General features: G+C 38.4%; 1 protein-coding gene across 1 annotated transcript in view; it reads left to right on the top strand.

Annotated features, from left to right (window-relative positions):
* Positions 1-13,249, top strand: part of DLG1 (discs large MAGUK scaffold protein 1) — a 177,892-nt gene that overhangs the window by 1,506 nt on the left and 163,137 nt on the right. The window contains exon 2 of the mRNA XM_009282414.1: positions 168-299. Coding sequence (XP_009280689.1) covers positions 168-299 — 132 coding nt within the window. The remainder of the gene's footprint in view (positions 1-167; positions 300-13,249) is intronic.

Raw genomic sequence — 13,249 nt, 5'->3', positions numbered from 1 at the left:
GGGGCACGGTCCCGCCCGCGCTCTCCCAGCTGCGAACAAAGAAGCAGCTGCCGGGCTGGGCTGGGGCGGTCCCGAGCGCGGAGGCTGGTTGCGTCCCCGGCGTGTGCATCCCCGGTCCTCCTACCTGGTGCGCCGGGGTCACCGGTGCGTCTGGTCTCCGCTTGCAGATACCCAGCGAGCCCTGCGCCTCCTGGAGGAATACCGCTCCAAACTGAGCCAGGCGGAGGACCGGCAGCTGCGAAACTCCATAGAGCGCGTCATCAGCATCTTCCAAAGCAACCTTTTCCAGGCTTTGATAGGTAAAGGCTGACTTCTCTCACTTTGCGTTCAAGCCGGTCGGTTCTTGCTTATGCTGTGTTAAGAAAAGCTAATTTGCCCTTACGATAGAAGCCATGTGCTTTTTGTCATTGTGTTTTTGTTTTGCATAGTAACACACGTGCTGTTACAGATCAACAGTTCACTTGTTTCATATACTTACTTTATTTGAGGTTTTTGACTGGCCCAAACTGCTTCAAGCTGTGGTGCAGTTTTTTCTTCTGTGACATGTTATTGTAGATTACTTTACGTAGACTGTTTTTCCACATATCTTTATTCACCTGAACAATTTCTAAAGAGTAATTTTTTTTTTGTGAGTCCATATGTAGCAGGTTAATGAATGAGTTGAAATGGTTTTAATCTAAGGTACGATTCAGGCAAATCTTCCTGCTGAAGAATCTCTAAAAACATCACAAAGTATATATCTGAAGTGCAGAGTTAACTTAAAGTAAATGAGAAGAAATCTCTAATGCTTCAGGGAATACTACAGTGATCTTTTCTGCTTTGTTTGTTGCACATTAAAGTGTAGCGAAAACACTACTAATTCTTAGTTTAGAGTATTTGTAGTGCTTCAATTAAAATGTTCCCATAAATCTTGTTGAACTACTTACATGTAACTTTGAATTTTCTGCATGTCTGTCTGGAAAAAAAATTGAGCATAAATACAACCTGCAGAATCCTGACTTTATTTGGAAACTAATGCAGGGAAGCAGTGAGATGTGGTTTCTCCTTGATTGATTGTCACTATCTTTATGCCAACTAATGAATGAAAGGGTTTTGTTGGTTTACCTACAAGAGTAAAATTTCTAAAGTTCTGCATCCTTGTCTTTTAACTAAGTAACCTATGTCTGAATTGTACTAATAACAAACACTGTAGCTAAATTTGTTATTTGGCTTACTGCATGGTTAGTGTCACAGAGGTGTACATCTTACTTCATAGTACCGCAGCTTTTTTGAATCTATATTGTGGTGGAAACACAAGGACAGGCAAAGCATAAACAAGCATTGCTGCATGTGGAATGTTTTCTTCTGGAGTATTTACGTAGGTTTTCAGAAGATAGTAATCTTGTTCTGGTTTTTTTTTTTTAATCATGTAAGTTCATGAAAGGTAGTTGTGAAAATAGGTCAGTTACAGAAATCTTTTACTTACAGGAACTCTGCATTTCTCTGCAATACTCAGTTGATGCTAACCAACTCCATGATGAAAAGCTAGACGTAATCTTTGTGGGACATGTATGAACAGGATTCACTCATTTGTGGATCAGAATGTTGAAGTCTTATGTCAGACGCTTAATGTACTGCAGTTGCGTTTTTTATTTTCACCTGGTGAATTTCAGTGTTGACTACCATTTTTCTTGTTCTGGGTGTGTGTATGTGTGTGTTGAAGATCCATGCAGTACTCCGTTTTCTCCCCTTCATTGAATAAGACAGCGATCTATTAGCCTTTGATATTCTAACCTGCAAGACATAGTTTCTTCTCATATCTGCATACGGATCTTCACTGTTTTAATAACTCTACACCTAGTAATAGTAAACTTGAAACAGCAGGCAACCTCATGTCCGCTGGCTTCGTTCTGCAAGAGCAGAAAACAGGAATGTGTTGTTGCCTGGGTGGGCTGCATGGCCTGTTTTCTAGTCTTGTAAGAAGTTGTACATTGCAACCATATGATCCTAGTTTTTGTCAAGTTCAATTCATCTGTGCGTGCACAATAGGTGTCTTGTTTCTTGGGTGTGTTGCATTAACTTTGCATTTACTGGTTCACTGTATGATTATTTATTACAGAGTATATGCGTATGTTCCCAAACTATTTGTCTGAAAGGTGGTAACACAGAAGGCTAGTACTTTCCAAGCAATTTAAGCTGTCGACTTGAGTCTTTCTCCTTTCACCTGCTCCTTTTCATGGAAGTACGTCAGGGGAGTTCTTGTTCGTGGCAGGCTGCTCCTGGCTTTTGTTTTCCTGGAAACATCTTTTTATGGTGTGACGACTGCATGATGGGGTTAAAGAGTGGGGGGGACTCCCTGGAAAAGATGCTATCTGGAAGATGGCTGCAGTTACTGGGAAGACCTTGAGTCTGCTCCTGCCTGTCCTCTTTCCCTGAAGATTTGGGAGCAGGCTGGATGAAGTAGTCAGTTGTGCTGCAGGTTCACATTACTTTATAGCAGATTTTTAAGCGTGCCTTTTAGAGGAGTTGTGATGTGTCCCCAACTTAAATAGCCTTTGCTGTTCTGCCAGAAAGTTTCAAGCTCAACTACCAAGTTATTTCTCATATAGATACTTCTTCCAGAAAGCGTGCTACTTTTAGTTTCTGTTTGGGTTTTTTTTTAAATAATACTAAAAAAGAAAAAAAACTTCATCCATTTATTTTCTGCTTTTTCTGCCAAGTTACTGCACTATATCCAAGACCTGCCTGTCCATGATAGGTGAGAATATTTGTGAAGGCTGCAGTCAGGATCTGCTGTCAACTTCATGTATCTCTTTTAGTATAATTTTTAACTTGGCAATCAAATGCTGTTCTTTCAAGCAAAAAATAGACATTATGCACAGAAATGTATCTTTAGGTTTATAATGGGGGAAATTAAATATTGCTGAAAACTACACATTTTATCAATTTTTCATATATTTAGATACACATGAAGGAATTAAAGGTTGGGTTTTTTTGGTGAATTTCCATTTGGATGCTGAAGAATAAATGGTATTATTTTCTCATTTGAGCCTTTTTTTATGTTGTCCTCTCCTTTTAATTCTATCAATAAAACTGTAGTTCAGCAATCTATAAACTTGACCTGGTTCTTAAATATTATGGCTTTAAATGATTTGAATTAGAGCGGTAACTAGTCAGTGTGAACAACCAGTGTTATGAAACTGGCATTATTGCAACAGTGTTGTATTTTAAGTGAAATAACTGTAAGAACTTAAAATTAGTAACAAAATTGGTAACCAAATGTGACCTCCTTAGAACAGTCTGTGAAAAGCCCATTTTTTAATTTTCTATTTCTTCTGTAATATGGTATTTCACATTGCTGTTGCTTCAACCAGCCAAGTATAGTGATGTCTAGTACTTTAAATGGATACCAATTGCCTGTAATTAAAATCAGCTTGAGAATAGTGTTGGTTTTAAGTAAATTTCTTACTGTACAGTCTCAGAATTGTGTGGTATCTTTTCTAGCTTGTGATTTCTTGGTTGTAGTTAAAATAGCTTGTTATTGATATCCTGAGAATTGGTAAGGTGTGTCACTTTATTAAGAGACCAAAGTAAGATATCCACATATGGAGGCATGGGATAGACTTAATTTCACTTTGTTAAAGAATTTTATATTTATCTTCAAATAGCGAGGTAATAATTCTGCAGATAAGTTCTGCTTCTAATTTAGGCACTTTTTTACCTTCTTGAGAAGGTGCGGGTTCTTATAGAGGTACAGATATGATGTATTTATCTTTTTGAAAATATAAGAGGAGGAACACTTGCATGCATAAGTCTTAACGCTTCTGAGGGAAAAACATGTGAAGCAGACTTCTGTTTATACACAGAATGTTTCTGTGTAATTAATACAATTTTAAAATGTCAACCATATTGAAATAGTTCTTCTAAAATTAAAAATATTACTAGTTGTAGCTAGAAACATGAAGTAGTTTACTACTTTAAAAATATTCCTTTTCCTGACAATAACTAACTCCATTTGCACAGGTGTCAGAAAAAGGGTATTTGAAAAGAGACTCTACATACCCTGGCAATGAGTTGGCTGTGCTGCCTTTCTTGTCTTCGTTCTTGCCTTGTCCGTCTTAAGTGGTTTTTTTTGTTTTTTATATGTTATTTTATAGCTACGTGTATAAAGACTTTTTGGTATAAAATGGCAAATTTGACTAGGGGAGGTTGATGTGTAAGCTGTCTAATTTATTTCACTTGGAGTCCTTTTGCATGAAGGTCTGCCTTGAGAATTGTGCTTACGCGTTGGCTATTCCTAACACTAAATATCCAGTGTGGGAAATTTTGAAGAAAAAAAATGTAGTGGTTTCAGTAATCCTTACTGAACCAAAGAACAGCTCCCCCCGCTAATCATTAAAGTTTTTTAACCATTGGTTGGATTCATGAGCTTTATGAATTGCACAGAATATATTAAAAATACTGTTAATATGTTATTACACACCAGAGAAAGAAGTCCTGTCTCTGAAATTTTTGTAAAATTGATGGTTGCATTAAGATAAACTCTTTGTTCAGATTTATCAGCAGTCTGACCGGGGCTGAAACTTCTGGGAGTACTCTGCGTGTTTCTCAGCTCTGTCCACACTGGCTTTCTGAACTGAATTAGGGAAACAACCCTAGATCTTAGACTGAATTAGGCTGGATTGGGTCAGCACTCCTCAAAGTTAGTACCCTTCGGAATGGATTGACCACATTTCTTCTAGATGGCATGCGGCCCTAGTTCTCTGAGCTGTGTGTGGCATCTCTGTAGATATTCTTGTGTTTTTAGCTCCCTCTCAATTATCCAGCATGGAAGTATTTTCTGTCCTTGCCTGCTAAATTAAAATCAAACACAGTTAAAGCAGAAGCTCTTCTTCATAACTGAAAGCAAAAGTACTTGCTCTCAGGGAAACTTCAGTATCAGCTTTTATTTCAGTGATATAGTTAGCTAATAGAGCATATGGCATGATGACACAGTTAACTTTTCAAATCAGCTCAGGCCCCAGAATTTTAGTTGTGGGTATGTGTCATTGTGTAAGACTGCTCTTCAGTTAACTTGAGGAAGGCTACTTTGTGAACTGCTTCCCATTTTCTAAATGTTACTGAAGCCCTAGTACCAGTTCTTCAGACTCAGCTGAATAATATTTATATTAAGAATCCAGAAATTCTTGGCAGTTAAGTTGAGGGACTGGTTAGATAGTGAATATTGTTTTGTTTTCTCTTTTATTAGAGGAAAGTTCAGAGAGAATTGGATCTTCTGTTATATCGGATACTACTGAAATTGTTGTAGATGCTAAATAGGGTATTTTCACACTGAAATCTTACCCTTGCTGCATTTCTGTGACTTTTTCCTCAGATTGCAACTTCCATAATACAACATCTTTGCTCATATTTGAGGCCGAAACATCCATGGATATAATTCTTGCAACTTTGAGGTGTTTGTCTGCTTTTCAGACAAGTTACCTAAGGATATACTATGGTTATGCTTACTAAGGTCTCCTGAAACTTAGGCAAAAGTTGCTCAGAGAGATTTGACCTAGGGTTGTGTCTTCAAAGGTAGTTAAGTACTTGATTATTTTCATGTATTTTTCTTTATCCAGATGGAGGGAGGAGAAAACATTTTAGTTGGTGTCCAGATGATTAGAGTGTTAACTCAGTCATTGGTAGTATGCTTTCTGCCATGTAGTTTGTCATTGCTTCAGAATGTCCCAGTTTTTGGAAGAACTTCATGTCTTCCTCTTCAAGGAACCTAATAAAGAGTGAAACAGTCTCATTGCTCCTCCTTTTTAAAGAACTACTTATTGTTTTGTATGTATGTAATGTAGTTCGGTAGCGTAGAAAGTTTTGGGTTATTTGTGTGCTTGCTTTTTTAAGGGTTTTCCATGCTGTATTACACGTGTGTGTGTGACAGTGCAATGTACTGAATTTTTGGGATTAGGTGCTGCTTTTGGTAGCCTAAAATAGCAAGTAAAAGTAGTGTAAGTTGAGTAGCTACTGGTATGCAGATAAATAGTATTGTGGCAAAAGATTATCCTTGTGGTTATTCAGTGTTGAATAGCTGCACTGTAGAATTTATCAATTACAGTATTCTCTTCACAGGGTTACCATTAAAAGGTAAGACAAGAAAACTTTGTCAATAATCTGCTGTTTGTCCGGGGCTGAAAAGAAAGTAGAAGTTGGGAATAACTGGTATAGTTTCCAGGTTCTGGGAAAGTTTAACTTCTGTCCTGTTCTTGCTTCACTTTCTTTCCTTTGTTCTTTCACCTGTGTTCCCTAGTTCTGATGCCTGTCTCCTCCCATGCTGCTGTGTACCTGGCTTTGCTCCTAATCTCCCTCAACATTTGCTTGAGTGCTTGGGTACAGTGTAGAGGGAGGGGGAAAGCACGAGAGAGGATATTTGGTCTTGATCTTAGGCCTGCTCCTGTGGTGATCCCAGCAGCAAGGGCAGAACATCTTGCTCGGCTCTGCAGCTGGAATGCCATGTGCCTCCTGTGCATCTGGTTGCCTGTGTTTTGAGGGGATGGTGCTTGTTTTGGTGCAGGTGGAGTGAACCTTCAAAGAAACTCAACTCTAGCAGGTGACTAGTAGTCTCCTTGCGCAGATGGCTTCCTGAATTATAACTAGGCCAAATTTGCAAGAATGTTAAGAGACCATAGAAGGTGTAGGGCTGACACTAGAATAACATCCTTAGCTTCATGTTCCTTCTCCAAATTAGGGGAGGCTCTAGAGCTCTTTGGTAAAGCTTTTATAGGAATCTTGTCATGTGCAAATATCTTGCCAGCCGTGTCCTCAAAAAAGCTGGGTTATTTTGGCTTGAAATTAAAAGGTCAGCCTAAGACAGAGGTGCAATAAGGAAAACTTGTGGACAAATTGCAAAAGCATTGCAAATTTGAGTCCTGTTTTCAGAAACTTGTGTTAGAACTTGGCTGCAGGAAAGGTACAAATGTTACTGCTGGTGGAGATGCTAGTATGGGGTGCCACCCATCCTTGTGTTGCCACCAGTGTCAGGTAATTACCTTGGAGTCTATGAGCTTACTGTTGGTAGAAGAAACCACTGCTTGTGCTGTCTCCTCTAAGCAGAACTATGCACCTGCATGAAAGCTCAACTTGGAGTGTTGAGTGAACTCATCTCAAAAATAGTTTGATATTTTTTTTGAACGCATTTGTCTGGAGAGAAAACTACTCAGTCCTGTACTGACACTATTTAGGGGACATCCTACAAATAAGACTTAATAGTAACACTGCCTTTGTCCCTGACAGGTTTTTGTTACCACTAAAGACAGTAGTAAATACATCCTTTTAAGAAAATAAGTACATTGTTACATTGGCTGCTGATTTGCAACTGGGGTTGAGATATGTGGAGAGGATGGATAACTGGGAGTTCATTTTTAGTTTGGTTTTTTTGTGGTTTATTTTTTAGGCTTAGGTGGATGACTAGGTGCGCATGAGGTGGTATTAAATGGAAAAGAGTTTGGACAGCAGAAGATTGTTATGCCAATTTTTGGCAGTGTGATGACAACTTTAATTTTGTTAAATTTTTCCTACCTCAGTTCTGAACGTAGAGGAGAAGACCCTGTGGGTTTCTGAAGGAAAATTGGAAAGAGAAAATGTGAAGATGCGGTGAAGGAGTGATTAGTAAGCAAAGAGGAAAGTATGAATGAACAGTTTGGAAAGTGTAAGTGGACAGGCTGGCAAGGAGTTGAATATGTCTGACTGTAAAAAGCAGCTAGAGGAATAAAAGCAAACAGCTAGATCTGAGGTTAGATGAGGGCAGTTTCAGCTGAGCGCAAATTAAGGAGCATTTGTGTTAGAAGTGGAAAATAGCATCTCCTGGAATTTGAATTAAGCAAAGAAGTGTGTGTAGAAGGGAGGTTTAAAGGGTGGGACAGAGTTACTGAAACAAGTAGAAGGGCTGAGGATGTGTAGTTGGATGCTGCAGCTTGTAGCAAAGGATCTTGTAGAACAGGACACATGTGGTGAGAAAGTTGCACTGCAACTTGCAACTTCCAATTTTGAGAAGTCTTGATTGCGTGCACAGCAGTACTTGGTTTAGGTTTTTAAAGAAGGAAAAAAGAAAAACCCAAAACAACCAGCCCTGAAGGGGGCTTTACATGGGTTGTGATGAGGCAGGTTTTCACTTTTCATAGTATGAATGCAAACATTTATTTTTGACCAGACGCACTCACCATGACACAACACAACCAATGAATACACAAAGAGAATACTTAGTTGACTCTGGTCATTGGCTTGGTAAATGGATATGAAGCTTTTCTTCGTGTTTATATTTTCTTGATGATCACTAATCATATACTTTTCAAGCCTTGGTTTACTTGTTAAATGGATATTCTTAGCTTGATATAGCAGGTAAAGTAAGCATGCAGGATTGAGACTTCCTTAGAATTAGTAGGAGTTGCTTTACAACTGAAGAATGAAAGTCTGTAGCATTGGCAGACTCTTTTGCCTGTTCTGACAGCGATCATGACTCTACTTACATTTTGTCTATACATTCATTATATAGGGCTGCTAAGAATTTGGCAGATGCCATACATCTCAAATTGCCCCGAACTGAAATAACATGTTGACCTTTGTTTTCCTTTCTAGTAGTTTTAAGACTTAAGTTTTCAGTGCTTCAGGTGCTTTGGCAGGAAGCCCGAAGAAAGAAAGATGTCTTTCCTACCCTGTCCGCCCCCCCCCAGAATTAGGGAAGTACTTAATTTGTAATGGGATGACACCTCTTCCTGGATAATGTACAGGTAGTCAAATTCTTAAGACCTGTTTGTTTATGAAGTTACCCACATATGGAAAAAACAGGCATTTGCATGTGCCGTATTTGGATGAGGGATGCCTGAGAAGAGGCAGTCCAATGAGAGATGACAAAGGAATTGCTCACAAGGATGGATCTTCAAGTGAAATACTAAACTGAACTAAGTCAATTTCTGAAAGAATTCATAAGCTCCTTGGTTTCTTGCAAGCCTGAGGGAGCATGGTTGCACTGAAAGGTTCTCCTGAGCAAAGCTGGTATTGAAATGCTTTGTGCTGTAAAGTCTGTATGTTGATGCAAACATATCTAGTGGTTTTCTGACTTGCTAACTTTGACATTGGCTGAAATCGGTTTGTTCTGCTGTTGAACATCTATCGGAAAGGAATACCTCATCGATGTCAGTGCAGAATTAACTATATAGCTGGAGCACATAAATCCTGGTCATGCTGCAGTGCAGAGGGACCTCGGCAGGCTGGAGAAATGGGCTGGCAGGAACCTCATGGAGTTCAACAAGGAAAAGTGCAAAGTCCAGCACTTGGGAAGGAACAATCCCGTGTACCAATATATGCTGGGGGCCACCCAGCTGGAAAGAAGTTATGCAGAAAAGGACCTGGGGGTCCTGGTGGACACCAAGTTGAACATGAGCAAGCAGCGTGCCCTTGCGGCAAAGGCGACGAATAGTATCCTGGGCTGCATTAGACAAAGTATTGCCCAGGTCGAGGGAAGTGACCCTTCCCCTTTGCTTTTTAGAATGCAGAATAGGAATTTAAAGTTTATAAAAAAATGAGCAAACAGAAAACAAACATGAACTTCCTAAATTAACTCTTGCCCACGCACAAAGCTGTTAAATACATAAAAACTGAAAATCTGCAAATGAGCATACAATTAATACCGCATATACAAATGTGGTTGTTAACTTCATGTGTATTGTGGTAGCAGTTTACAACTTTGTGTAGTGTATGGTATAAGGGCAACAGTTCACTGTTTTACACGCAGTGTCCAGTGCAGTCTGTTGTAGTAAATGTGTCAATGTTTTAGTCCATGAAATGTTAAGCTAACGTGGAATTTCCAGGCATTTAAGAAAAACCACCTATAACCCACAAATGGTCAAGATGCTTAAAGCGTAAAAATGCAAAGCCTAAAAACAGTAGGTTACAGTGATCATCAAAGGACTGCTTTTAATTTAAAAAAAAAAAAATACTTCTAATAAGCAGTAAATGCCAATGAAATTTTAGTGACTCCCTCTATACCATAACATTAAAGGTCCAATATCAGAAACCTAAAGAACAACATCATGTAAAAAATTACAGTGAGTTGCTTAATACTTGTTAGAAAGCCAAAACATGTTAAAATATGGGCAGGGAAGAATGGGGAATGGGACACTGAGTGGTACAGGGAACCCATGGAGTTGTACGGTATTGATGGTTTCTTCCTCCTCACTGTTGTGTTTTCTTGAGGTTTTTTTTGTTTGCTAACATACTCTGTGCTTTGTTCTTTCTTCATTACTTTGCAGTTCCATGTTACATTTGAACTTCTTGTATATACGATGTGTTTTACATACGCTGGATGCTTTTCTTTGTTCCGTTATTCCCCCAAACTGTTTTTGCCCAGTTCTCAAGGTTGGTGTCCTCTGACCAGTAATTAGCAGTTGGTGAGTTGTTTATAGCCTTGAGGCCTCTGATACCATCCTGTGCCTTTATTTTCAAGGCCTCTGCTGTCATTCTATGCTTGTGCTCCTCTATGCTGCTTTTTATTCTGGGGTCGTAGGTAATTCAGCCCCTACAGAATAACTACTTGTTATTGAGATCTATTAGTTACAGAAATACGCACACACTCTGTCTTATTTGTATATACAATCTGTGTGTGTGCGTGTACTTATGTATAGCTTTCACTTGGCTTCAGACAATTGTGTGATGTAACACCTATTGGTTTTACATATATTTATATATAATATATATGCAATATATGTAACACTTATATGCAAATGTATATATTTAAATATTATTTATGTATAAGCTGTGTGTATTTGATATATAAGTATTTATAAAAACAGGTGTCACATCACACAATTGTCTGAAGCGAAGTAAAAGATATACAAATTAGATAGGTCACCTGGTCTTTAGATAATTGCCGTTAGAGTTGGACAAGCTAAAACAAAGCCCCAGGCAGGCCAAGACAAGTGCAGAGGCCTGGTTATTAGCTTAACATGAGGCCCGTGGCCTGTTACAAGCAATGTCAACACCTTGTTTATGGGGTTACACCGTTCTCTTAAGAAGATGCAACCATAGGTGTCCCATCTTTGACTTGCAAAGTTTCAGTTAACAAAAGATTCATGCATAAGTGAATGCAGAGAGTAATTCTGCTCAGCTTTATTTTACTAGCTGACTTCACTAAAATTACATATCCTTTTCTGTAGGAAAGGTGTATGTGGAGAGTTTGGCTTGACAATGAGATTTTTAGAATGTGCACTGATCTTAAGTTATCCTGATTGCAAGTGTACTCTCTGAATATATAGCAAAAAGTATCAGACACTCCGCATACCAGTAGAAATGGCAAGCAGAGGCCTTATGTCTGATTTCTAAGGAGCAGGGAAGAAATCTATCTGAAGGAATGGTGTCATGTTGCTGGTTGGAATCCTTGTCCTCGGAGGCAGATCCTCTAGACAGAATTGATGTAAGTTCTTGAAGTGCCATCAAATATACTTAATTTAGGAGATGTAAGAATTTGTTTGCTTCTGCTGTTCTGTTAATTACTGGGTTGTGGTTTTAAGTGAACCTGGAACTCCCTTGTGAAGTCGATTTGGGTTTCAATTTATATTCAGTAGATAACTTTCCTGTTTGCTTTAAGAGTGAACAGTTTTAGTTTCTAGTGTATCACATTACTGGTGAATGAGCCTGTTCAAAGAACGAAACTGAGTGGAGAATATGAGAAGGGGGGAAAAATAGTATATCGGCAAACTGCTTGTATTTGGTCAACTTCTACTGTAATGAATACTGAAAAAAATACTGTGTCTCTCACCGCTGCTCAGCTTTTCACATTACTAATAAGTTAAGAAAAATTGTTTTCTTTTTCATGTCTTAAGAGTCTTCCTTTTCAGAACTGGTGGTCTGTCACTTGCTTTGTATAGACTTTTATTCTTGTTGCCATCAAACATATTGCTGATTTGGCTACTTAATGTGGTTTTACTTGTAAGCTGATGTAATTCCAGGATGATTTTCTGCGTTGCCTACCATTCATCAGTTTTTGTCACTTTGGCTTTCCTGAAACTTTGTGCTCCTATTTTTTAAGTGTCAGTCAGCTGTTCTTTTAATGTTCCCCCTCTAGTTAGAAATGTTCCCCATCTGCATTTTCTTTTACTATTGTGTGATACCTGATTTGAGTTATTTTTCTGTAACTTAGTTTGAGATATAATCTGTCTTGGAATTAATATGGGAGGAAGGGGCTGGGACATGAAAAAAGCACATCTAGCTTGAAGAGGGAATCTCATAAATGTAACTTAAAAAAAAAATAGTATTTTACTACCTGCTATTTGTAAGAATTAGGGAAATGTTAGAACTTTTCATGTGCTCATAATGCATCCACAGATTAATATGACTTCAGTAGATATTTAAGTGTGTTCATGTAACAAAATATTTTTGTGAGCTGATACATTGCAGTAGACCAGAAGAAGAAATTTTATTTAGGTTAGATTTCTGAGTTTCTGGCTTTAAAAAAAATGTAAATGTCCAGCACTCATTCCTTGTGTACCTAGTGCCTTCAGGGTGCATAGACTGTTTGCCTATACTCATAAGTACTTAATGTTTGCATTCTGAATAGTAAAAATGTAAATAAATGTTTAAAAAAAAAAAAGGTAGATATTATCATATAGACACCAATTTCCTAGAAACTTTTTTTGTGGATTTGGAGCACATTCAGGATAAACAGAACCTAATCCCCATATTAAGTGGTGTATATATTTCTGACATCTTTGAATAGTAGGCATGTTGTGGTGTCCTTCATAGAGAAGTGGAGAAGATGTATGAGAAATAATGTGCTTTTTGAAACAAGTCATTCTGCAGTATCAATAAATGGCTACCTCCGCTGGCAGGGACTTAAAAGAATAGTAGCAGAATTTAGAATCGGTGCTCTAGATTTCTGTTGCAAAACAGTTGCACAAATAACCCCTTCCCATAAATAATGCAGTAATCTTCCTGGCTTGGTTGCTGTGGAAGGACCGGGGGGGGGGGGGTAATCTTTACTTGGTGTGCTTGATTGATGTATTAATGTTAATGCAGCTACAAGACAAATTTGCAACTGAGGGAGCTAATGTGAAAGATAGATTTAAAGGCAATTTGTATCTCTTAGGCTGCTTTGCTCCTGTATATCTAGGTCACTTAACATCTTCTGCAGCCCTCACTGCTATTTCTTCCAATCAGCAGTGCTAAGAGCAAGTATAACTTTAAAAATTAATGTAAGCAGTTGATAGGAATTTGACTCTTGCTCAGAGAAAAG

The sequence above is a fragment of the Aptenodytes forsteri genome, unplaced genomic scaffold, assembly GCF_000699145.1.
Source record: "Aptenodytes forsteri isolate BGI_AS27 unplaced genomic scaffold, ASM69914v1 Scaffold404, whole genome shotgun sequence".
NCBI lineage: Eukaryota > Metazoa > Chordata > Aves > Sphenisciformes > Spheniscidae > Aptenodytes > Aptenodytes forsteri.
This window is presented reverse-complemented; position numbering and strand designations above follow the sequence as displayed.